The 26,459-nt window shown below is 34.6% G+C and overlaps 1 protein-coding gene across 1 annotated transcript in view; it reads left to right on the top strand.

The window, feature by feature from the left end:
- ZSWIM2 (zinc finger SWIM-type containing 2) overlaps positions 1-25,997 on the top strand; it is a 30,269-nt gene extending 4,272 nt beyond the window's left edge. The window contains exons 4-9 of the mRNA XM_002929722.4: positions 4,384-4,594; positions 11,564-11,815; positions 14,519-14,603; positions 15,306-15,418; positions 24,111-24,264; positions 25,185-25,997. Coding sequence (XP_002929768.2) covers positions 4,384-4,594; positions 11,564-11,815; positions 14,519-14,603; positions 15,306-15,418; positions 24,111-24,264; positions 25,185-25,997 — 1,628 coding nt within the window. The remainder of the gene's footprint in view (positions 1-4,383; positions 4,595-11,563; positions 11,816-14,518; positions 14,604-15,305; positions 15,419-24,110; positions 24,265-25,184) is intronic.
- Positions 25,998-26,459: the final 462 nt, after the last annotated feature.

Below are 26,459 nucleotides of genomic sequence, written 5' to 3'. Positions count from 1 at the left end.
TAAGTACAATTATAATAAACATTTAAAAGTTGTACTTGTTAATAAATTAATTACTGTTTCACAGGCATTTTTCTTCTGTACTCTTTTCTCACTTTACACATTCTTTTAGAAATGTCTCCCATTTTCTATGTCGGCTGTTACCTCTATACCAGTGATTTCAACATCTTATCAACAGAGCAGTATTTCCAGCTGCCTTCAGGGCAGCTCAGTTTTGGTGGACCCACAGGCATTTTAAATACAAATTTCTCCCCATTAGTGCTCCCATCTAGTATTCCCTACCTCATATATTGGCTTTCCTTCTTTAGCTTCCAAAACTAGAAACCATGGGATTCTCCTTGATTTTTCCTCTCCTAATTTCTTCCCTCATATCTCTAGTCCTTCTACAAATCCTCTTTACATTACATCCTACGTTCTTCTCAACAGTGTTCTCATCTCTCCATCCTCATTCTCACCTTTGTCCACCTTCACAAGCCCTAGTATTTTTTGTAGCCTCCTTCTTTTCAGTGCCTGCACTTTTTTGCTTCCTCCTTCACATTGTAGACAAAAGGTTCTTTCTGAAATGTCCTTAATTCTCTACTTCATCTTCTCTCCCAATCCCTTCATACACAATGATTAGGTTCTATGATATTATACATATTGTTTTCTTCTCTGTTTCTTCATTTTATCCACCCAAGGTTAAATGTTCACATCTTCTCCAAGTCTTATTTGATCTCGCCACTGTTTTACATATCATTTTCACAATCATCTATACTAGTGCTGTCCAATAGAAATATAATGTAAGCCACATATGTAATTGTCTAGTAGCTGTATTATAAAAAGCAAAAAGAAACAGGGAAAAAGAATTCTAATAATATGTTAATTTAATCCAATGCATCAAAATATTATCACATCAACATATTATCAATATAAAAATTATGCAATTTTTAATACTGTCCTCAAAGTCTAGTGTGTATTTTATACTTACAGAGCATCTCATCTCAGATACTATGTTTTCACTGGAAATATTTTATCTGAATTTAGATTTCAAAAAGTAATCAGTTGGAAAAAAGATTTATTTAATACCTGAATTGTTACAAACGTATTTATAAACATTTCAGTAGCTATCGATTATCAGTTTTCAATTTAAATTTAAATGAAACAAAATTAAAACTTCAGTTTTTCAGTCACATGAGCCACATTTCAAGTGCCCGGTAGCCACATGTGGCTAACGGCTGCCTACTCTATTACATAGTACAGCTCCACACAACTGAACTCAGCAAATATGTATTGTACTGCGTATTAGCCAGGAGCCTCTGCTAGGTACTTTCTATAAATAAGAACATATGAATACTAACATTTGTGGATTTTTTCATTTACAAAAATAACAATTTCATATGGGCCAATGTAATACTTAGTATTGTGTTATTCTTTGTACTTCTTGAAGACAGAAACCATGTTTTGTTCTTTTTATAGTATCAGTCTACAATAGGGAATTTTTAAAATGTTTAATCCTATACATTAATTTTGAAAAATGTATACTTCCTGCTGAAATAAAAGATCTTGCATATCTCCTATATTTAAAAGAAGTTTTTGCCAACATTGAGAAAATCCTATTTGCACGTCTTAAGATTTATCATTTAAATGAAAGCTAAAACAAACATACATGAAAATTAAAGTAATTTAAAGAAAGCTATAAACAGTTATTCATTAAGATTATGCAAAGTATATACATAATGAAGGAGATGGTTACTAGTAATGAGGGAAGAGTGTTTTGAATATCATTCCTAGATTCTTCTAAAACACATCAGGAAACAAATATTTGCACTCTAGTGCTGCATATCAAAAGCATGAGACTTATTTTTGAAGAGTTACAAAGATAATTACACAGGAATTTTATAATAAAGATACCAGTTTCTGAACACTGAACATTCTTTTTCTTATCACCCAACAAATGTTTTACGGCAAAACCTGCATTTATCACCTAATAATTCCTTCTAAATACAATGTCTATTTTTTTTTGATAGTTTACTTTTTAATAGAGAGCTGAGGGACAAATAACTAAGAGTTGAAACTTATCCTTCTCTTCATTTTATAAATGTTGGCATTCGAGAAACTTTTAGTTTATCTGAGCCCCCTCTCTTCTTTTATAGGGGAGATTCTAAAAGGTCCAATGCTAATAGCAGACAGAATGCAAAGTATAAACTAGACTTTGTGAGCTCTTCTCTTCTTCTCCCTTCATTCTTCTATTGTTAGTTATTTAATTTATTTCTAACTCCTTGTTATATTCTTTGTACATGAAGCTTTCTCTTCTTTCAATTATTACTTTAGCCTAAAGTCTCAGTAACTGGATTTTGAGTAAAAGTAATAATATTTTTATGTCTGCCACCCATATGTATTACCAAATTGGTCTTTAAAATACTTTTTCTGGTTGCAATTTCAACAATGTATCAATTTTCTTTTAGTTTTGCTTTGGGATTCATGTTAGGTCATATTATTACTTAACCATATAATGAAAGACATGAACAAAATACTTAAGACCCCAAAGAAAATAATTTAAAAATACGTAGAAATACTTTGAAATGTTAATAATATTTCTATAGTTTTAGAAAAAAAAGGCTATCATACAAAACATGAAACAACACCAGATACAAGGTTCATTATAATCTATTCATTCCTAGTAAACTTAAATAAGAAAAGTGTCCATTCTCACACGTGTCTAACATACCCCTAGAAGATCTAAAACACTTTCATATAACTTTTTTTTTTTAAAGATTTTATTTATTTATTTGAAAGAGAGAGAGACAGTCAGCGAGAGAGGGAACACAAGCAGGGGGAGTGAGAGAGGAGGAAACAGGCTCCCAGGGGAGGAGCCCGATATGGGGCTCGATCCCAGGACCCTGGGATCACGCCCTAAGCCGAAGGCAGACACTTAAAGACTGAGCTACCCAGGCGCCCCCTTCATATAACTTTTCTAAATGCAAAAAGAAATAGCATAAGGAAACAGCATTTCATTTATTTATCACTGCTTATTCAATAGCAATATTTATTCTGTGTATGTGCCTCATTCCTATTTCAACACACTTTTCTTTGATGTTAATGAAATTGAACATCTTCCATTCCATATTCTTTCATAGTCTCATACATTAATTATTCCAAATTATCTCAGAAGTTTGTTTCTCCCTTGCATTTTCCAATTCATATTACACCACATAGGACAGTTTATGACCAGATCCTCTTATGAAATTTTATGTTTCAGTAATTCTGCTGCCCTAGAAAATCTTTATTCCCAAAAGCACAATTTTTGTTCTTCATTTTCCTCCCCATTATTTTAGAGAGCAGATGTTGCTCTGTCTCTGTGACAAATAGACCTCATCCTCCAAAGTAATGGTTAATTAAAGTATGTTAGCCTCTTACATTCCACCTGACACCCCACCTTATACAAGGAACAGAGATTTCTGTACTGAAATGTATCTATGATGTTTTCAGTATTTTTAGTGTTTAACTGAGAGACTTTCCAAAAAAATAAAGCTTTTTATTATCTTGCAAATATTTTAAAAATTTATTTTAAAAAGTACTAAATGTATTAAAGGATGTATAAAATGAATAGAATTCAGGGGTACCAATAACAGATGCCATTTAAATTATGGCATGTTAAGGAGAGAGAAAAGGAAAAGAGCCTGGGATGGGCCAGGGAATAAAAAATCTAGGATGCCCTGATCAAAACGATATGTATTAGAAAATAATTTCTTATAAAGACAGCAGGATGGAGAAAATTCATAATTCAAAAAATGCGTATACCACGGTTGTAAAAAACATGGTTCATAATAGGTTGTTCTGAGGAATACTAACCAAATCTGTGAAAGATGTGGCTACCAAGACACTCTTATACAAACATAAAACCAAGACAGGAGAGTAGGCACAATTAATTGAGTCTTGCTCTCCTCTTATCCATTCATTCATTATTCATTTAACAAATATTAATTTTACTAATGACTCAAATAGCCCTGTTTCTCCTTTATGTTTTTGTCCATTTCTTCTGATTCTATGTTGATAAAATATTTGTTTATGGACAAGTTGAACAGTCAAAATGGAAGACATGATAATAACACCAATCCAAGGATGAGAGCTATCATATAAATAATGTAAAACCTTTATAAAATGCAATACTTGCACTGACTCTTTTCAGTTACAAGAAAAAAAGATAACTTCCATTCTTTTTCTAAATGACTCTTTCCTCACCTTTTAGTTCTGAAAAAAATACAAATAGTGGTAAATGTAGATGTACTAATTCAATCAAAACTATCTTTCTGATATTTGAAAGAAAAATTCTTTCAGCATAAGTTATTACATTTCTGTATCTCCAGTTTTGCCACTGAATTTTAATACTTTGGGATGTTTCACTAGCTGCTTTGCAGTTAGGTCTCGTGGAAGGAGAAATCAGTGACTTGCTTCGAGGGATACATCGAGTTCAAACTCCCCAACAAGGAACAAATGATGAAACTGTGCATATTGAAGAAGATGGGTACATTCAACAGAAGGAAATTGGTTCAGATGATATCTGCTCAATTTGTCAAGAAGTACTTTTAGAGAAAAAACTTCCTGTCACATTTTGCAGGTGACATGCCTTTTCTTTCTCTTTTTTATTGAAGTAAAATTAAAATATAGCATTATATTAGTTTCCGGTATACAATATAATGATTCAACAATTCTATACATTACTTAGTACTCATCAAGGTAAGTGTACTCTTAATCCCCTTTATCTATTTCACCCATTCCCCTACTCACCTCCCCTCTGACAACATCCAGTTTCTTCTCTGTATTTAAGAGTCTGAAATTTTGGGTACCTGGTTGACTCTGTTGGTTGAGCATCTGCCTTCGGCTCAGGTCATGATCCCAGGGTCCTGGAATTGAGTCCCATGTTGGGGGTCCCTGCTCAGCAGGAAGTCTGCTTCTCCCTCTCCCTCTGCCCCTCCTCCCCACTCGTTCTCTCTCTCAAAAAAAAATTAATAAAAAGCTTTAAAAGAAAAAGAAAAAAAAAGTGGTATTTTGCTAGTCTTTTTTTTCTTTGTTCATTTATTTTGTTTCTTAAATTCCACATATGAATGAAATCATATGGTATTTGTCTTTCTCTGACTGATTTATTTCACTTAGGAATATACCCTCTAGGTTAATCTATGTTGTTGGAAATGGCAAGGACTCATTCTTTTCTATGGTTGAGTAATATTCCATTCTGTGTGTGTTTGTGTGTACCATACCTTCTTTATTCATCTATCGATGGACACTTGGGTTGCTTTCATAACTTGGCTATTGTAAATATGCTGCAATAAGCATAGAGGTACATTATCTTTTTTAATTCATGTATTTGTTTTTCTTCAGTGAATTACCTTTAGTAAATTACTAAATCATGGTAATTCTATTTTTAATTTTTTGAAGAACCTACATACTGCTTTCCACAGTGGATACACAAATTTGCATTTCCAATGGGGCATGAAGGTTCCTTTTTCTCCACATCCTCACCAACACTTGTTATTTCTTGTGTTTTTTGTTTCAGCCCTTCTGACAGGAATCAGGTAATATCTCATTGTGGTTTTGATATGCATTTCCCTGATGATTTGTGATCTTGAGCATCTTTTTGTGTGTCTGTCAACCATCTGTATTACTGCTTTAGAAAAATGTCTGTTCAGATCCTCTGCCCATTTTTAATCAGATTATTTGGGGGGTTTTTGGTGTTGAGTTGTATAAGATTTTTTATGTATTTTGGTTAGTAACCCTTATCAGATATACCACTTGCAAATATCATCCCCCATTTGGTAGGTTGTCTTTGATTTTGTTGATGGTTTCCTTTGCTGTGCAAAAAGCATTTAATTTTTATGTAGTCCCAATAGTTTAATTTTGTTTTTGCTTCCCTTGCCTGAGAAGACATCTCTAGGAAAATGACTCTATGGCTGATGTCAAAGAAGTTACTATCTATGTTTTCTTTGGGGATTTTTATGGTTTCAGATTTCACATTTAGGTCTTTAATCCATTTTGAGTTGATTTTTCCATATGGTGTAAGAAAGGGGTCCAGTTTCATTCTTTTGCCTATAGCTGACTAGTTTTCCCAGCATCATTTGTTGAAGAAACTGTCTTTTCCTCATCGCATATTCTTGCCTCCTTTGTTGTAGATTAATTAACCATATATGTTTGGGTTTATTTTTGGGCTCTCTCTTCCGTTCTGTTGATCTGTGTGTCTATTTTTATGCCAGTATTATACTGTTTTGATTACTACAGCTTTGTTTATATCTTCAAATTTGGAGTTGTAATACCTCCAGCTTTGTTTTACTTTCTCAAGTTTGTTTTGGCAATTTGGGGTCTTCTGTGGTTCCATACAAATTTCAGGATTATTTGTTCCAGTTCTGTGAAAAATGTTGTTTGTATTCTGATAGAAATTACATTGACTCTGTAGATTGCTTTGAATAGTGTGGACATTTTAATAGTATTAATTCTTTCGGTCCTAGAATGTGGACTATCTTTCCATTTGTTGTGTCATCTTCAATTTCTTTCATCAGTGTTTTATAGTTTTCAGAGTACAGGTCTTTCGCTTCCTTGGTTAAATTTATTCCTAAGTATTTTGTTCTTTTTGATGCAATTATAAATGGGATTGTTTTCTTAATTTCTCTTTCTGCTACTTCATTATTGGTGTAGAGAAATGCAACAGATTTCTATATATTGATTTTGTACCCTGTGACCTTACTGAATTTATTTATTAGTTCTAGTATTTTTTTGGTGGAGTCTATAAGGTTCTCTCTATATAGATTATGTCATCTGCAAATACTGAAAGTTTTACTACTTCCTTACCAATTTGGATGTCATTTATTTATTTTTAGCCTGATTGCTATGACTAGGACTCTCAGACTATGTTGAGTAAAATGGTGAGAGTGGATATCCTTGTCTTTTTCTTGACCTTAGAGGAAAAGCTCTTAGTTTTTCACTATTAAGTATGATTTTAGTGTGAGTTTTTCATATATGGCCTTTATTATGTTGAGAAATGTTCCCTCTAAACCTATTTTGTTGAGAGTTTTTATCATGAGTGGGTGTTGTACTTTGTCAAATCTTTTTCTGCATCTATTGAGATGATTTTTTTTTTGTCCTAACTCTTGTTAATTGTTATATATCATGTTGATTGATTTATGAATATTGAACCACACTTATATCCCTGGAATAAACCCCATTTGATCGTGATGAATCATTTTTTAATGTATTGTATGATTTGGTTTTCTAATATTTTGATGAGATTTTTGCATCTATGTTCGTCAGAGAGATTGGCCTATACTTCTCTTTTCTTTATAGTTTCTTTATCTGGTTTTGGTATCATGGTAATGCTGGCCTTGTTGAATGATTTGGAAGCTTTCATTCCTCTTTTATTTTCTGGAAAAGTTTGAAAATAGGTATTAACTCTTCTTTAAATGTTTGGTAGAATTCACCTGTGAAGCTATCTGGTCCTGGACTTTTTTGGGAGTTTTTTGATTACCGATTCATTTCCTTGCTAGTAGTTGGTCTGTTCAAATTTTCTATTTCTTATTGGAAACAGATTCAGTTTTGAAAGGTGTTATATTTCTAGGAATTTATCCATTTCTTCTACATTGCCCAATTTGTTGGCATACAATTTTTCATAATATTCTCTTATAATTCTTTGTATTTCTGTGGCATTGGTTTTTTTCCCCTTCATTTCTGATTTTATTTACTTGAGTCCTCTCTCACTTTTTCTTGATAAGTCTGATGAAAAGTTTATCAATTTTATTGATCTTTTCAGAGAACAAGCTCCTGGCTTCATCAATCTATTCTATCATTTGAGGGAGTTTTTGTTTGGTTTTGGGGGGGGATTTGGTCTCTATCTCATTTATTTCTACTTTAATCTTTGTTATTTTCTTCGTTCTACTGGCTTTGGGATTTGTTCTTTTTCTAGCTCTTTTAGCAATAAGGTTAGGTTGTTTGTTAATGATCTTTCTTGCTTCTTGAGGTATGTCTGTATTGTTATAAATGTCCCTCTTTGATCAGCTTTTGCTGCATCCCAAAGATTTTGGACCACTGTATTTTCAATTCCATTTGTCTCCATGCATTTTTATTTCCTCTTTTATATTTTGATTAACCTACTCATTGTTTAGTAGCATGTTATTTAGCCTCCATTTATTTGTGTTCTTTCCAGATTTTTTCTTCTGTTTGATTTCTAATTTCGTACTGTTGTGGTCAGAAAATATGCATGATATGATTTCAATCTTTTTGAATTTATTGAGGTTTGTTTGTGGCCTAACATGCAACCTATTCTGGAGATTGTTTCATGTGCACTTGAAAAGACTGTTTTCTATTGTTTTTGGATGGAATGTTCTGAATATCTGTTTGGTCCATCTGGCCCAATGTGTCATTGAAAGCCACTATTTCCTTGTCAATTTTCCATCTGGCTGATTTATCCATTGATGTAAGTGGGGTGTTACTATTATTGTATCACTGTCAATTTCTTTCTTTATGTCTGTTACTAGTTCCTTTATGTATTTAGGTGCTCCCATGTTGAGTGCATAAATATTTATAGTTGCTATATCCTCTTGTTGGATTGTTCCCTTTATCATTATGTAATGTCCTTTTTTTTTTCACTTGTTACAGTCTTTGTTTTAAAGTCTATTTTGTCCGATATAAGTATTGCTACCCTGCCTTTCTTTTCACTTTCATTTGCATGGTAAGTGGTTTTTCATCTCTTCAATTTCAGTCTGCATATGTTTTTAAGTCTGAAGTCAGTCTCTTGAAGGTGTCATATAGATGAGTCTTTTTTTTTAATCCATTTACTCACCATCTTTTGATTGGAACATTTATTTCATTTACATTTAAAGTAATTGTTGGTATGTATGTACTTATTACCATTTTGTTATTGTTTTATGGTTGTTTTTGTAGTTCTTCTCTGTTCCTTTCTTCTTCTCTTGTTCTCTTCCATTGTGGTTTGATGGCTTCCTTTTGTGTTATGCTTGGATTCCTTTCTCTTTATTTTTTCTATATCATTTATAGGTTTTTTTTAATGTGGTGGTTGCCATTATGTCCATATATAATATCTTGTACATGTAAAAGTCTATATAAAAGTATATATAAGTTGGTCGCTTAAGTTCGAACCCATCTAAAAGCACTAGGCTTTTAGTTGGGCAGTATCAATAGTCACACTGTGTGCTTGCCTTCATCCTGTCTGTAGGGGCTGCAGGCACACTGAACTACAGGGCACTCTCTTGTGTTATCATCTGAGAGGCTTTCATTGGTAGATGGAGCCAGAAGCCAGACCACATGCTTACCTCCAGTCTCTGTTGGGGCTGTCATCACACTGATCTCTACATAGCCTACTCTTCCTGCCTTGTCTCCTGACAGGCTTCCATGGGTGGATCGGGCCAGTAGTCAGACCTCATGTGCCCCCAGTCTGTGTGCCAGTGCTATAGTTGCACCGATTGGCAGGGCAGTCTCTGAGCAGCCAGCTCTAAGGTTTGGCTGCAGGGACTGTGGGTGCACTGGTGTATGTAGTTGTCTTCTCCTCTCCCCAGGGTAGGAGTCACTTTGGAGTGGTGCTGGTCCCTGCCAAGACTGCTTGCAGAATGTGTTAGGACAGCAGCTACTTTCTAGGGACACCTGCTAAGTGGAGCAAGTTGGTTGGCATGGCTCCACAGGATAATGTGGAGGCAGGAAGCTCTGTGATAGCAAAATAGATGAAGAGTGTTTGTGCTGGTTCCTGCAAGCATCCAGCTATCTAGCCTATGGGATGGGGGAAAATAGAAATGGCACCCATTAGCTCTTTAGTTCTTGGAGAAGTTTCCTAATGATCCTTGCCCCTCTGGGGCACGTTCTGAAATTAGTAAATAAACCACCTTCATGATACCCCAGGTGCTTTTCAAACTACTGCTTTTTTGCTGTATCTCAGCTCGGTTATATGTTATGCTGGCTCTTTAAGGGTGGGGACTCAGTTTCCTTTCACCTGGAGCTAAGCCCCACTGATTCTAAAAACTGGCAATGTTAAGCCCTACTGGTTTTCAAAGCCAAATGTTATGGGGACTTGTTTTCCCAATGCAGGTTCCCTGAGCCTTGGGTGCCTGGTGTGGGGCCTGATTCTTCCTCTTCTCCATGCTTGTGGTGTCCCTCCCATTTGTGGCTAGTCTCCCCATGGATTTAGTTCCTGACCATATCTCTGTTCCTATTACACTTTTCAATGTTGCACTCACTCTATGATTAACTGTGAAAGGTCTGTTCTGCCAGTCTTCAGGTTGTTTCTGAGTTAATTGCACTGATGTGGCTATTACGTCAATATGTACGTCAGTATTGTGTCAGAACAAGATGAGCTCAAGATTCTCCTATTTTGCCATCTTCCCAGCCTTCTACATGTTTTTTTCTTTGGATATTTAAAGCTTATGAAAAAATTGTAATTTAATATGTTTGTAATTGATTGTTATGAGACATATTGATAGAAAAACAACAAAAAGCTTTACCTATTGCTTAATTTGTATTTAATTGGTCTTTTGTTTCCTAACATATCTGTGGTAAGAGGTCCTGTTCTTACTCTAAATATTTCTAGGCTACATTATAATGGGTAAAAATTAAAACTTAATTCCAGTTTATTCCCCTCTCCACTTTAAGTTATTAAAGTAGGATAGCTTTCACATTTTTGTTTTATACACATGAATAAATAACCATCTCTTAGACCAGTTACAAAGAATTTTCTGAGAGTAAAGATAGTAATTTAATATTATAAAAATTCTTTTCAGTGTCTCAAAATTCTATCTTTAAACCTAAATAATTGAAATGCTTACCTATACACAAATATTTGTTAAGAGTGTCATATTCATACTATTCTTTGAGGCCCTACAAAGTTAGACTTGAATATTTGGGCAACCATTTGTTATTGAATTTTTCATTTTCTTACTTCTGATTATTGGCCAAAATTTTCATCCATGTAGTTTTCCATATGGCTGCTTCTATTGCATATTTTTAAATTATTAACTATTTCCCAAAATATTATTTCTTTCCATAGATATTATTTCTTTCCATAGATATTTGTCAGGTACAATCACATATTGTGTGATTTCTAGAAAGTCCTGCTCTCAGTGATGCTTTTTATTTAAAAACAATAATTATTGTTATAATCTTCCTTTTGTTAAGGTTATATTTATTCTCACTTTTAAAATGAAAAATATTGCGGCACCTGGCTGGCTCAGTCAATGGAGCATGAAACTCTTAATCTCAGGGTTGTGGTTTCAAGCCCCACACTGGGTGTAGAGAGTACTTGAAAATAAAATCTAAAAAAAAAAAAAAAATGAAAAATATTTTAATGATGCAAAATTGTTTAAACCACCATTTCATTGGAATGAGGGAGAATTTGTTAGGAATTCTAATGTATTAAATTAAAGATGATAGATTAAGTAGGTGGATAAAATAGTGTTTATGTGTATAATCAAGCTATATCTGGAAAATCAGTTCAGAATCTATTTTTATGGGAAATAAAATGGTAGCACAGAAAGTTTCATTTATATAAATATATATAACTTTGATGTATATAAATGGTAAACTCAAATTTTATTTCTAACAGGTTTGGCTGTGGCAATAGCATTCATATAAAATGCATGAAGATCCTAGCTAATTATCAGGATATGATTTCAAACACTTCCATGTTGAAATGTCCTCTGTGTAGGAAAGAGTTTGCCCCATTAAAACTTATTTTAGAAGAATTCAAAAACTCTAGCAAACTTGTAACTGCAGCTGAAAAAGAGCGACTGGACAAACACCTTGGAATTCCCTGTAATAACTGCAAACAATTTCCAATTGAGGGGAAATGTTATAAGTAAGTGTCAACAGTAAAATTATAAACATGTATTCTAACTTTTTTTTTTTAACTTTAGGAAACTTGGAACATTAGGGTACTGGTCATTACTGCCTTCTTTCTTCTATATATAGCGTGTTTGCCTTAAGTGGTGTTTGCTTATTTAGGATTTCCAGACTGATGATTTATGTCTGCCCAGTACCTCAAAAATTCTGATTGTTTTATTTTCTTCACTTACACAAACATATTGTCTTTGTACTAGATTGAGAGTCTGAAGTAGCGTCTTGTCCTGGAAGCTCTGGACACAGGCTTAAATGAGTTTCCAAATTCAGAACTCTCAACTTCTAGACCTCTCAACTTCTATAACTTTCTTTGAACCATCAGTGAAATCATTGCCAAACACTCCTAGGATTGAGCTAGAGGGATATTTACTAGATTGACTGAATATTTAATTAGGTTTCCCAAACTTGAAATTACAATGAGTACGTATTTTTTTCTTTAATCCTATACTTTAAAAACAAGATAAATGCTAGAGAAAACAATTTTTGTTACTTCTGTAAGTAATCCCTAAACTTTCCCACAATTGCCACACTAACACATCAGTTAATTGCTATGTTTGGGAAATTTGTGTTTTAACTAAAATTTTAGCTTAACTGTATGTTAAGAAAATATACTTTTTTTCAGTCTTCCTAGAAATACGTTATGATGAGCCTAATTAATATATTTTTTAGAACCCTCTTATAAAACCATAAAACTTTTTTTTATCACTCCCATCAACAAATGATAACTTTTCTGCTTTGAAGTGTTTTAGTTCTTTGTTTTCTCTATGTGTCACATAGAATAAAATCAACTGGATCACTATAAGAGTCTTTACTGGAAAATAATTGGCCTGAGAAGGCTCCAAAGGGGCATTTTAAATTGAGGAAGAAGGGGAGAATTTTTGTAGAGTTTTAGCAGGTGTTCAGCTAGTGTTAGGAATGTTGGTTAAATAGAATTAGAAAAAGGAAGGACTTGATCTTTGGTTTTAGTAGCCATTGTTTTCAAGAAGTATGGATCCAAACATTAAGGAGCTAGGATAACGTGGGAAAGAGAGGATTGGGAGGAACAGCTGTGGGGAATGAGGACATGAAGCAGCCATGGTGTAAAATTCTCAGTCCTCATTGTTGCCTATTCCTCAAATGATTAGTGTGTGGCTTTAGCAGACTACTTCAAATCTTTCTTTTAAGTATTTTTTTAATGGTAGTGCACGCCTCTATTATTCTGAGCTTTCTGACTGCTCGCTCTTTGTGGATGATTCTTCTTACTATCTTCTGCACAGGAGGAAAAAAATTTTTATACCTTTTTAGTTTCTTTTAGTTGGTCTATTAATTTAACTGACATAAGACAGATTAATAGCAGAAAAAATTTAATTTTTTTCATGTGGGAGCCTCAAATTGACATGAGAGGTTCAAAGACAAACAGTTGAGGCTTATAAGCCACCCTGAGCTAAGAAGGGGATAGGGGTCTGGGGCTTCAAAGGAAAAGAAGACAGTCTATGAGAAGGTGGGAAGAGCAAATATTTGTCATGCCATGCAGAAAAAATGGAACACAAAGAGGAATTTGAACAAACAGGCCCTGCTGAGCTCCCTCCAGTTTAGCAGACCTAGCCCATATTCTTTGTAGTTGTCTGTGGTGATAGCTCTCTTTCTGGACCAGGCCTCTATCTAAATTCCTTTTAGGCAGTTGACGGGAAGATAAAAAGCTCTTCCTGAGTCCTTTAGGGCTTGATTGACTTCAGCTCAAAATAATCTGCATGCCAAAGTGGCACTGGGGAGAATTTTTCCAAATATAGGCATTCTCCACTGTTTTGCTCCCTGCCCACTGCTCTACACTCTCCTTTGAGAATAATTTATGTTGTGAGGAAAGAGGGAATATAATTCCTATTTTCAAGAAGTATTCTGCTAAGTTCAATTCTTTATGAAATAATTGGAAAACATTGGATAATCAAATGATAGAATATCTAATAGGCTATAAATCCTCTAGGAATTTAGAGAAAGAAATAAATGAAAGCTAAGGTACTGTGGGAACAAATCATGAAAGGGTTACATGGTAGACAAAATAATGCCCTCCCAGATATGTCTGCATTCTTTTGCTCAGAACCTATATATTAGGTTACACGTCATAGAGAAATGAAGGTTGCAGATGTAATTAAGACTGCTAAATGCCTGACCTTGAAATAAGGAGATTATTTTTCATTGTCTGGACCCAGTGTGATCACGAAGGTTCTTAAAAGTGGACAGGGAGGCAAAAAGAGAGTCAGAGGGAAATGTGACTATGGAAGATAGGCCTAGAGAGACAAAGCACACTGCCTGCTTTGAAGATGGAGAGAAGGCCAAAAGCTAAGCCAAGGAAGGTAGAGAGCCTCTAGAAAATGGAAAAGGCAAGGAAACAGATGCCCTCTAGGACCTCCAGAAACAAATGCAATCCTGCCAACCCCTGGATTTTAGTTGAGACCTATGTCAGACTTCTATCCTACAAAACTATAAAATAATAAAGTTGTGTTCTTTAAGCTGCTAAATTTGCTGTAATTTGTTACAGTAGCAGTAGGAAGTTAATATGGGTGAGATAATATGGGCCTTTGTCCTATTTGCCTAGTTCCCAGGAAATTTTGACAGGAATTATTCATCAAAACCATCAAAATAATTGAATTTTTTTCTTGTATGTCTTGGTCTTTTGTTTTTTTAGGTGTACCAAATGTATAGAATATCATTTATGCCAAGAATGTTTCGATAGCTGCTGCCATCATTCTCACCCATTTATATTTCGTGAGGTACCGTATCCATCTTGAATTTTATATGGAGTTTGTATTTGTCCTGTTGTAAATCTAAGTAAAGTAAATCTAAGAATAATAAGAATAGATAACACTTTGTAATAGAGCTGATTGTTTTTTAATAAAAACCTAAGACCAAATTTTTTGAGAACTTATTTTCATAGGAATGTACAAGGCAACCAGTTATCACATTGGTAGTTTATAAAACTAACACAATAACAAATATCTGATGATATTATGCATAAATCTTAAGTATAGGAATTACAGCCACTAAACTTGAATATTCATTTTTTTAAAAAATTTCAGTGTTTCAAATTGATATAACTTATTGACAACCACTTATGGTTTTAAAATTTCTTACATCAACAATAATAAAATGTTATTGCAATCATTTGAACTGTACACTTAGAAGTGTCTCCTGTTGCTGAATAATAATGCTACCTTCTACTTAATACACAAGATAAATTATCCATAATTACCATTATTAATTAATATTTTTACCTTTAAAAGTAATGTTATTATAGTAGCTGTGCAATAGTATGTTAGACTCACTAATAATTTGTAAATTTTTAATGTTAAAAAAGGTGTATTTTAAATGAGTCTTTGTCATTCGCATTATGTTGTTGATACAAAACTAATTTTAATCCACGAAATTAAAATTTCTGTGATTTTCAAAGTAACACCTTTTTTTACCTATTACAGAAGAGAAATCAAAGATGGAGATCACTAGAAAAAGGATCAGATGAAATTGTAAAGTACATAGACATTAAAAATGAGATAAAAGAAAAAATGCCACATTTTCAAGGAAAGCAAGGGTGAGATTCTCAGTGACGCTTACATTTCTTTTATAACTTGGGACGTTTAAATAATTTTTCCGTTCGAGTAAGTTTTCTTCATTCCTTTATTCAGTAAATATGAATCATATGTTAACATTATTATGCAAGTAAAGAGGAAGGCTCTAGAGTCAGACTGCCTGAATCCAATCCTTGTACAACTACAAGTTGGCTATGTGACTTTTGGGCTTTTTACTTCACTTCCCTTTGCCACATTTTTTTCATCTTTAAAATGTGAATAATCATAAAACCAACCTCCTAGGAATTTTGTGAATATAAAATGAGTTAATACACACAGCAAATATTCAAATAATTTTGCCTATTATTATTAATCCCACCAGAGATTCTACTTGTTGTTAGGGATATAGTAGTTCCCTCAGTAAATAAATGATATAAACTGATATAAGTTATAAAAAAATGCAGGGGGATTTGATATTTGCTTTGAAGTGATTGACCTCTAGGGGAAGGAAATCTTTTCTTCTTCATTGCCCCACTATTTCACCCTCATGGAAGAAGAATGATGAGCGGATTGGTTGTATTTTATAACACTGATTGGGCTGTTTATTAGTGGCTAGGCTTCCAGATTTTTTGTCATATTCTTCATTAAAGAAAATTAAACATGCTCTGTATTATTAACATATGAGGTGCACTATAAAAGGTATACAAAAGAGGTCATTTTGGAAGGATGAGATAAAATTAATTTTTAAAAAATAATTTCAGGGAAGCCTGGGTGGCTCAGTCGTTAAACATCTGCCTTTGGCTCAGGTCATGATCCCAGCGTTGTGGGATTGAGCCCTGCATCAGGCTCCCTGCTCAGTGGGAAGCCTGCTTCTCCTTCTCCCACTCCCCCTGCTGGTGTTCCTTCTCTCGCTGCCTCTCTCTCTGTCAAATAAATAAATAAAATCTTTTAAAAAATAATAATTTCAGTGAATTATCCAAATAAAAATTGTACTTGTTCTCAGTAACACAAAAACACATTTCTGTCCGCCCAATGGATGTTTACCCATGTCCTATGGGCACTTCACACACTTTGTAGACCACAGCTCTTGCAGAGCATAAAATACCTTGTGGGTGTATAATAAGCCTATGCAAAGGATCTCCATCTCCATTTCCTCTGGCTCTGGCTAGGTATCACACCAACCCATTAGAGTGACAAATTGTGTAACTAAAGGTTTTGAAGATATTGCAGGTAGAAGCAAAATAGCATTAGGTAGAAAAGCATTCTAGGTAGAGAAAGTGGAATAAATAAAAGGAGATAATTTCAAGATAAAATATGGTTACCTCCTTAAATAATAAAAATACACAGTTGTTTTTTTTAATTGACAATTAGATGACCTTGGTAAAAGCAATTGTTGTAGTATGATGGAAGTATATCTGTAAAGCGATATGAAATATAAACTTTTATGAAAAATATAGGCATGCCTTGTTTTATTGCACTTGACTTTATTATACTTAGCAGATACTGAATTTTTTACAACTGGAGGTTTGTGATAACCCATATCAAGCAAGTATACCAGTGCTACTTCCAACAGCATTTGCTCACTTCATGTCTCGTATCATATTTTGGTAATTCTTGCAATATTTCAAACTTTTTCAGATTGTTATTATATTTGTTACAGTGATCTGTGATCTTTGACATTACTATTTAATATTGTTTTCATGCCTGCTAACACAATATCCATTCTGCAACCCATGGATTAATGACTAATTTTGACTTTCAAGTCTTATTAAGAAATAATTTTTTAAATTTTAATTCCAGGAGTTAAACACAGTTTAACTGTTAATACAGTGTGGTGTTAGTGTCAGATATACAAATAGTGAGTCAACAATTCTATACATTACTCAGTGCTCATCATGATAAGTGCCCTCTTAATCCCCTTCACCTACTTCACCCATCCCACCACCTACCTCCGCTCTGATAACCACCATTTTGTTCTCTAGAGTTAAGAGTTTTTTGGTTTGTCTCTTTTTCTTTTTGTTCTTTGCTTTTCTTTGTTTTGTTTCTTAAATTCCACAAACGAGTGAAATCATGTGGTATTTGTTTTTCTCCGACTTATTTCATTAACATTACAACCTCTACATCCCATGTTGTTGCAAATAACAAAGATTTCATTCTTTCTTATGGCTGAGTAATATTCCAGTGTGTGTGTGTGTGTGTGTGTGCGTGTGTGTGTATGTGTACTTTTTCTTTGTCCACTCATCTATCAATGGACGTTTGAGTTGTTTCCATAATTTGGCTATTGTAAATAATGCTGCAGTAAACATGGGGATGCATATATGCTCTCAAATTAGTGTTCTCATATTTTTTGGGTCTATACCCAGTAGTGTGATTATTGGATCATAGGGTATTTCTATTTTTAATTTTTTGAGGAACATCCATACTGTCTTCCATAGTTGAGGCTGTACCAGTTTGCATTCCCACAAAAATACAAGATGGCTCCTTTTTCTCCACATCTTTCCAACAGTTGTTGTTTCTTGTGTTTTTCATTTGGCCATTCTGACAGGTGTGAGGTTATATCCCATTGTGATTTTGATTTGCATTTCCCTGATGCCAAGTGATGTTGAGCAACTTTTCATGTGCCTGTTGACCATCTGTAAATCTTCTTTGGAGAAATGTCTGCTCATGTCTTCTTCTGCACATTGTTAATCTATTTTATTTTGTTTTTTAAAAGATTTTATTTATTTATTTAGGGAGTGGGGGGAGGGGCAGAAGGAGATGGAGAGACTCCCAAGCAAACTCCACACTGAGCATGGAGCCTGATGCAGGCCTGGATCTCAAGACCCTGAGATCATGACCTGAGTGGAAAACCAAGAGCTGGAGGCTTAACCAACTGAGCCACCCAGGTGCCCCCTTCCCATTTTTTAGTTAGATTATTCGATTCGTGTTATGTTGTATACGTTCTTTACATATTTTGGATACTAACCATTTATCAGATATGTTATCTGCAAATTTCTTCTTCCATTCAGTAGGTTGTCTTTAGTTTTGTTAGTTGTTTACTTTGCTGTGCAGAAGCTTTTTATATTGATGCAATCCTAGTAGTTTATTTTTGCTTTTGTTTCTCTTGCCTCAAGGAGACATATCTAGAGGGGCACCTGGGTGGCTCAGTCAGTTAAGCATCAGATTCTTGATTTCAGCTCTGTTCATGCTCTCAGGGTCATGAAATGGAGCCACACATCGGGCTCCATGCTCAACACAGAGTCCACTGCAGATTCTCTCTCTCCCTCTGCTCCTTCCCCCTACTTGTGTGTGCTCTCTCTCTTTAAAATAAATAAATATTTTTTTAAAAAGAGAAGAGACGTATCTAGAAAGATGTTGTTACAGCCAATGTCTGAGAAATTACTGCCTGTGCTTCCTTCTAGGATTTTTATGGTTTCAGGTCTTACATTTAGGCCTTAAATCCACTTTGAGTTCACTTTTGTGTATGGTGTAAGAGTTTGGTCCAGTTTCATTCTTCTGCATGTAGCTGTCCAGTTATCCAGACACCATTTATCAAAGAGACTTTTTTCCAGTGCATATTCTTGCCTTCTTTGTTGAAGATTAATTGGCCATATAACTGTGGGTTTATTTCCAGATTTTCTGTTCCTTTCCATTGTCTATTTTTCTGCCAGAATCATACTGGTTCATTGATCTGTTGTTTCTTTAGCTTCTATTTTGCTTATGTCTGTTCTGATCGTTATTATTACTTCTGTCTACAAGTTTGGGATTTTGTCTGTTCTTCTTTTTCTAGCTTCTTTAGATATAATGTTAGGTTGTTTATTTGAGATGTTTCTTGTTTCTTGAGGTAGGACTGTATTGCTATAACTTTCCCTCTTCGAGCAGCTTTTGCTGCGTCCCAAAGATTTTGGACCATTGTGTTTTCATTTTTCTCCATGTATTTTTTTTTTATTTCCTCTTAGATTTCTTGGGTAACCCATTCCTTGTTTAATAGCATATTATGTAACCTCCTTGTATTTGTGTTCTTTCCAGATTTTTTTCTGTGGTTGATTTTTAGTTTCATAGTTTTGTGGTCAGAAAAGATGCATGGTAGACTTCAATCTTTTTTAATTTGTTGAGACCTGTTTTGTGGCCTAATATGTGATCTGTTCTGAAGAATTCCATATGCACTTGGAAAACATGTGCATTCTGCTGTTTAGATGAAATGTTCTGAATATATCTGTTAGATCCATCTGGCCCAATGTGTTATTCAAAGCTACTGTTTCCTTGTTGCTTTTCTGTTTGGATGATCTATCCATTGATGTAAGTGAGGTGTTAAAGTCCCCTAATATTATTGTATTACTACCAATTATTTCCTTTATGTTTGTTATTAGCTGCTCTATGTATTTGGTTGCTCCCATGTTGGGTGCATAAATACTTACAATTGTTATATTTTCTTGTTGGATTGTTCTCTTTGTGATTATATAGTATCCTTTGTCTCTTATCACAGTCTTTGTTTTAAAGTCTATTTTGTCTGATATAATTGCTACTCTGGCTTTATTTTCACTTACATTTGCATGGTAAATGCTTTTCTATCCCTTCACTTTAATCTGCATGAGTCTTCAGGTCCGAAATGAATCTCTTGTAGGCAGCGTATAGTTCTTGCTTTATTATCCATTCCATCACCCTATGTCTTTTGATTGGAGCATTGTGTCCAAAGTAATTATTGAAGGTATGTATTGCCATTTTTTAACTTGTTTTATGTTTGTTTTGTAGTTCTTCTCTGTTCCTTTGTAATCGTTCTCTCTTCTCTCATGGTGCTGGCTTTCATTAGTGATATACTTGGATTCAATTTTCTTTATTGTTTGCGTATCCATTACTAATTTTTGATTTGTGGTTACCATTAGGTTTATATAAAACATCTTATGCATATAGCAGTCTATATTAAGTTGATGGTCACTTAAGTTTCAACCCATTCTCAATGCACTAAATTTTTATTCCTCTCCCTTCCACATTTTAGGATCTGCTGTCATAATTTGCATCCTTTTATTTTGTGAATTTCTTGACTGATATTTATAGATATACTTAATATTACTGCTTTCGTGCTTCCTAATTTTCTTAATCCTGCTATGGCCTTTCCTTTCTACTCAAGGAGTCCCTTTTAACATTTCATATAGGTCTAGTTTAGTGTTAATGAATTCTTTTAACTTTTGTTTATCTGGGAAACTCTTTATCTCTCCTTCTATTCTGAATGATACCTTGCTGGATCTAGTATTCTTGGCTGAAGGATTTTTTCTTTCACCACTTTGAATATATTATGCCACTTGCTTCTGGCCTGCAAAGTTTCTGCTAAAAAATGAGCTCATAGCCTTATGGGCCTCACCTTATATTAACTTCTTCCTTTTCTCTTGCTACTTTTAAAATCATCTCTTTATCACTACTTTTTGCTATTTTAATTACTACGTGTCTTGATGTGGACCTCCTTCATTTGATTTTGTTGGGGATTCTCTGTGCCTCCTGGATCTGGTTTTCTGTTTTATTCCCCAGATTCAGGAAGTCTTCAGCTATTATTTCTTCAAATAAATTTTCTGCCCTCTTTTCTCTCTCTTCTCCTTTTGGGATCCCTACAATGTGAATGTTATTACAATTGATGGTGTCATTGAGTTCTCTTTGTCTATTTTCATTTTTTATTATTATTTTTCTTTCTCCTGTTCAGCTTGATTGCTTTCTATTACTCTGTCCTCTGGGTCACTGACCTATTCTTCTGCTTCCTCTAGTCTGTTCTCTCAAGTGTATTTTTAATTTCAGTTATTGAATTCTTCATCTCTATTGGTTCTTTTTTATGCTTTCTATCTCTTTGTTGACAGTTCTCACTGAATTCCTTCACTCTTTTCTCAAGTCCAGTGGTATCTTTATGACCATTATTTTAAATTGTCTATCAGGCATATTGTTTATCTCCATTTCCTCGAGCTCTCTTGTTATGATTTTCTGTGTTTTCATTTGGGGCATATTCCTTTATCTCCTCATTTTGTCTAACTCTATGTGTCTGTTTCTAAGTGTTAGGAAAGTCAGCTACATCTCCTATCTTGAAAGTAGTGGCCTTATGAAAAAGAAGTCCTGTGGTTCCCAGTAGTGCATTGTCCCCTGTTCACCACAACCTGGCACTTCAGGGGTATCTCCCATGTGATTGTGTGTGCTCTATGCTGTGGCTGAGTTGCATTTGTTTTCAGTCCAGTCATCTGCAGTGGTTTGTCTGTTGTGGGCAGGGTTTGTCCCTGTTTTATTAGGGGGCTAGTCTGGGGCTGCCTTGGGCTTGAGTTGAGTGAGACCAGACTTTTGCCAGAATTGCATAGCACTGAACTGCAAGGCATTTTCCCTGTGTTATCTCCTGGGAGGCTTTTGTTGCTGGGCATGGCCTGCAGCCCACTGCTGGGGCCCAGTAAAACTGGTGTGTATGGTTATTTTCCCCTCTCCCTGGAGCAGGAGTAACTTTGGAGTGGTGCCATCCCCTATCAAGACTGCTTGTACCCTGCCAGGCTTGTGGCCCCTCTTTGGATGAACTCTTGCCAAGGGCTTGTTGTTCTCTGTAACCCCAGAGAACACAGGGGCAAGGTGCTGCTGTTAGCAAAGTAGGTGAAGAGTGTTGGTGCTGTACCAGTTCCAACACATGTCTATGTATTTAGCTGGGAGGCAGGGGAGGGAAATGATGCCTACCAGCTATTTGGTTCTTGGAATAGTCTCCCAAAGATCCCTGCCTCTCCAGCACATGCTCTGAGATTAGTAAATACATCTTCTTCCTATATATCCCAGTTTTTCAAACTGCTGTTTCTATGCTGATCTCAGTGGGACTGTTGTTTCGCTCTCCATTTTAGGGTGAGGACTCAGTTTCTTAACCTCTCTGCCTCTCCCAGAACTGAGCCTGCTGATTTTTCAAGTTCCAGTTGTTAAGCCTTACTGATTGTAAGGACTCATGTAGTTAGGCCCCTCTGCTTTTCAAAGCCAAATGTTATGGGGATTTGTCTTTCTAGTGCAGATCCCCTATGCCTGCAGTGCCTGGTTTGGGGTCTGGTCTTTGCCCATCTCCACACTGTTGGCATCCCTCCTGCAGAGAGGTTCACAGGTCAGTTTGGCTCCCAACTTGCGTCTCTGCCCCCCCCATACCCTCTTTGGCGTAGACTGTTCTCTAATTTAGCTGTTGAAAGTCTGTTTTGATAGGCTTAAGGTCATTTTCTTGGTTATTTAACCTGATGTGAGTGCTATCTAAATGTATCTAAATGTTATCTAAATGCCTAGGATACTCCTACTCTGCCATCTTCCCCAGAAGTGAAGAAATACATTTTGTAAGGCTATAGCTGTTACAGTGATTCCTCTGATGGATCTGGGCAAAGTAAATTGGAAACCTTCTGGAAAAAAATCACCAATCTAGATGTTATTAAGAACATTATTCATGGAAAGAGGTCATAATATTAACATTAGCAAGAGTTGTGAAGAAGTTGATTCCAATCCTCACAGATGACTTCAAGGGATTCAAGATTTCAGTGAAGGAAATAACTGCAGGTGTGGTGGAAATAACAAGAGAAATAGAATTAGAAGTAGAGCCTGAAGATGTGACTGAATTGCAGCAATTTCATGATAAAACATTAATGGATGAGGAGTTGCTTTTTATGAATGGGCAAAGAAAGTGGTTTCTTGAGATAGAATCTACTCCTGGTGAAGATGCTGTGAAGATTGTTGGAATGACAACAAAGGATTTAGACTATTACATAAACTTAGCTGATAAAGTAGCTGTAGGGTTTAAGAGTATTGACAAATTTTGGGGTGCATGGGTGGTTCCATTGCTGGAGCATTCAATTCTTGATTTTGCTCAGGTCATGATCTCAGGATCCTGAGAGCAAGCCCTGTGTTGGGCTCCATGCTCAGTAAGGAGTCTGCTTGAGATTCTCTCTCTCTCCCTATGTCTTTGTACTTCTGTACAAAAATGGGGTTGGTACTTTTAGAATCACATTAACATAGACTAACGATACTAAAGTAGTAAGCATATAGCCCAAGGGAAAATGAGTTTCCTCTTAGATTCTCATCTACCAATTTATCACAGTAGTCTGGAATATTTAATGTGGCTTACCGTGCACCTTCCTCCCTACCAGATGACATCATGAATTGGGTTGTATTTTTCTAAACACAAGGAGTAAGTGTTGGCTTAGACTGAAATAATTTGAGTATGTGGTCTCATTAAAATTTTGTTCTTATGAAATGACATTAAAAATTGCAAATTAGGGCCGCCTGGGCGGCACAGCGGTTAAGCGTCTGCCTTCGGCTCAGGGCGTGATCCCAGCGTTATGGGATCGAGCCCCACATCAGGCTCCTCTGCTACGAGCCTGCTTCTTCCTCTCCCACTCCCCCTGCTTGTGTTCCCTCTCTCGCTGGCTGTCTCTAACTCTGTCAAATAAATAAATAAAATCTTTAAAACAAAATAAAATAAAAAGTGCAAATCAAAAAATTTTAGGTTAGTGTTTTTATTTGAAATGACTGATTAAATTTTGTTATTTATGATGTTGATGTTGAAATTGAGTCCATCTTGTTCAGCACCAGTATAATAGATTTATTCAGCTTTATAATGTATGAGATTTCTTACCTTCAGTTCAAGAAAATATTGGATTCATTTACATTATTCATATGGAGGTTATTTACCCGTGCTATTGATGACTTCCTGATCTATAATCACATATAAATATTCATGTCTTTCTGCTCATTCTCATTCAGCCAAGTTTACACACCAAAACAAGTGGTGAAGTCACTGCCTCTCTTACTGATTACAAAGAATAGTAAGCTGCTTGCTCCAGGCTATCAGTGTCGACTTTGTTTGAAGGCATTTTATCTGGGTCAACATACAAGATTGCTACCATGTACTCACAAGGTAGAAGTCACATCATTTTATTTTGACTTTCCTTATAGGGCTAGTTTTTACAAATGAATTGACAATTTAAGTCTCTCTTTTTGCTTTTTAGTTGTATTATGTGCAGAGATGTTCATATTGAGCAGTATGTGTAGAAGACCTGCAGCAGAGACTATTGAGAAGGCAGGTCTATCCCCTATGGATGGATTTCTATTGATTAGGACTCACTACTGTATATGCTATTCAGGAAAGATAAAATGGCCTTCCAAATTAGATTATTTTATCTACCTTATCTACTTTTGTTACCCATATAAAGAAAAAGCTTATAGAATAATGTGTTTTTGTGATTCTTTGGAGGAAACAGAAATGTTTAATTTGACATAGTTTATTATTTCAAATGAATTCACTGGAATTAAAGTCTAATGTTTTTCGATCACGATATAGTTGGTAACCAGGATTTTTCTGAAATAAAGTTACTTTAAATAAATATTTATAGTTTTAGAGTCACCTTTACTTAAAATGTCTGATAGTTTGTTTTCTTCCCAAGAATGTGATTTTTTATTTTATACCTTACCATCATCAGATCCATTTCCAACTCTAGATGGTTATGACTGTTTTTATTATTTAATAAATTTCATTCATTAGATAGCAACAGTGAAATTAATGACTTGAATAAGTAGTGGGATTTAATGAAATTACAAAAATGACATCCATAGAAGCCTTTCCATTTTAGTGTTGAAAATGGAGATCAATCCATAAACCATTCCATTTTCCTCTTAGAAATATTTCCATAAAACTTGATAAATTATAATTATTTTCCATTCTTGCTAAATAGTTTTAATAGTAACACAATAATGAAACTGGGGGAAACTTACATAGATAGCAAACATTATAAACAAGATAATTATATCTCTGATTAATTTATAACCTTTTTTTTTAAGTTTCATAGGAAATGTATTGACAGTTGGTTATTCCACACGTGCAATTCATGCCCTATTGATGGACAAGTTATATATAACCCTTTAATCTGGAAAGATACAGCAGTAAATGGACACACACATCAGTCTATTTCAAACACAAACATCACTCATCTGTCAAAACAGGAAGAACCAGAACTTTTTATTCCTGGTACTGGATTAGTCTTAAAACAAAACAGACTTGGAATTTTACCTAGCATACCTCAACATAATTCTGAAAAGTTGAATACACCTGAAAGTCTAACAGATACCTATCAGAATATAACAATAGATGATCTACTCTCAATCAAGTTAGATGATTCAAACTCAAGAAAATTAATCTATGAATATAAAATTAGCCAACATTTCCCCAGGTATCTTCAAGATTTACCAATTGGACCCTTTGAGAAAATGTCATCTCAAACATTTCTTCCTTCTATTGCTCACAAGAATATTATATGTACCACTGGAATGGAAAGCCCACATATCAATGAAAAGTACCACACTGGTGAAAGCCAGAAGATGGCCAAAGACCAGAAACATATTAACCACAATCCAAAGAAGACTTTTGGTACTAGAATAAGAGAAGACAAGAAGAGATCAAATACTTTACTTCCAGAAGATTTAAATCTTATTGTCAATTGGGATACAAGTAAAATTAGCTTGTCTAAAAGATATAATAATTGTGTGGGGAAAATTAGACAAAAATATAGTAATCTGTCAAGAAGGCCTGAATCTCATCCTTTAAATACAAAAAGTCCTGAGCTATCTTTAGTATTGGAAGGAGTTCAGTTATGAAGATATATTTTTTATTAACATCAGAAAATATTTGAATATTGAACATAAAAATGTTTTATTTGTAGAACATAAACATTGTACACTCTTGATAAATGTATATAGAATTCTTTGTCGTCATTTTGCCTACTTGTCTATGACTAACTACTCTTAAAAGAAATCACCCCATTCTTTGTAAGACTTAAAGCATTAGGTGTCTTGATGAGTATGTTCAGGATGTTGTTAATTATGAATAATTTTTAGAAATTCTAGTTCGTAGTGATTAAAATAAGTATTTTTACTTAAATTAAGGAAATAGATTTTTCTTGCCTTGAGCCACTTTTTTTAAACATTCCACTTTATGACATGTAACATGGAAGGATTCTTTCCAGGACCTTGCATATTTTTTGCATTTTCTTGCATTAATATTCACCACAAACCTATAGAAAAATCCTAATGGTAGCTGTCTTTTTCACTTTATTTTTT

Source organism: Ailuropoda melanoleuca, chromosome 2, assembly GCF_002007445.2.
Source record: "Ailuropoda melanoleuca isolate Jingjing chromosome 2, ASM200744v2, whole genome shotgun sequence".
In the NCBI taxonomy this organism is placed as follows: Eukaryota; Metazoa; Chordata; class Mammalia; order Carnivora; family Ursidae; genus Ailuropoda; species Ailuropoda melanoleuca.
Note: the sequence above shows the minus strand (reverse complement) of the source record. Positions and strands in the feature narration are given on the sequence as shown.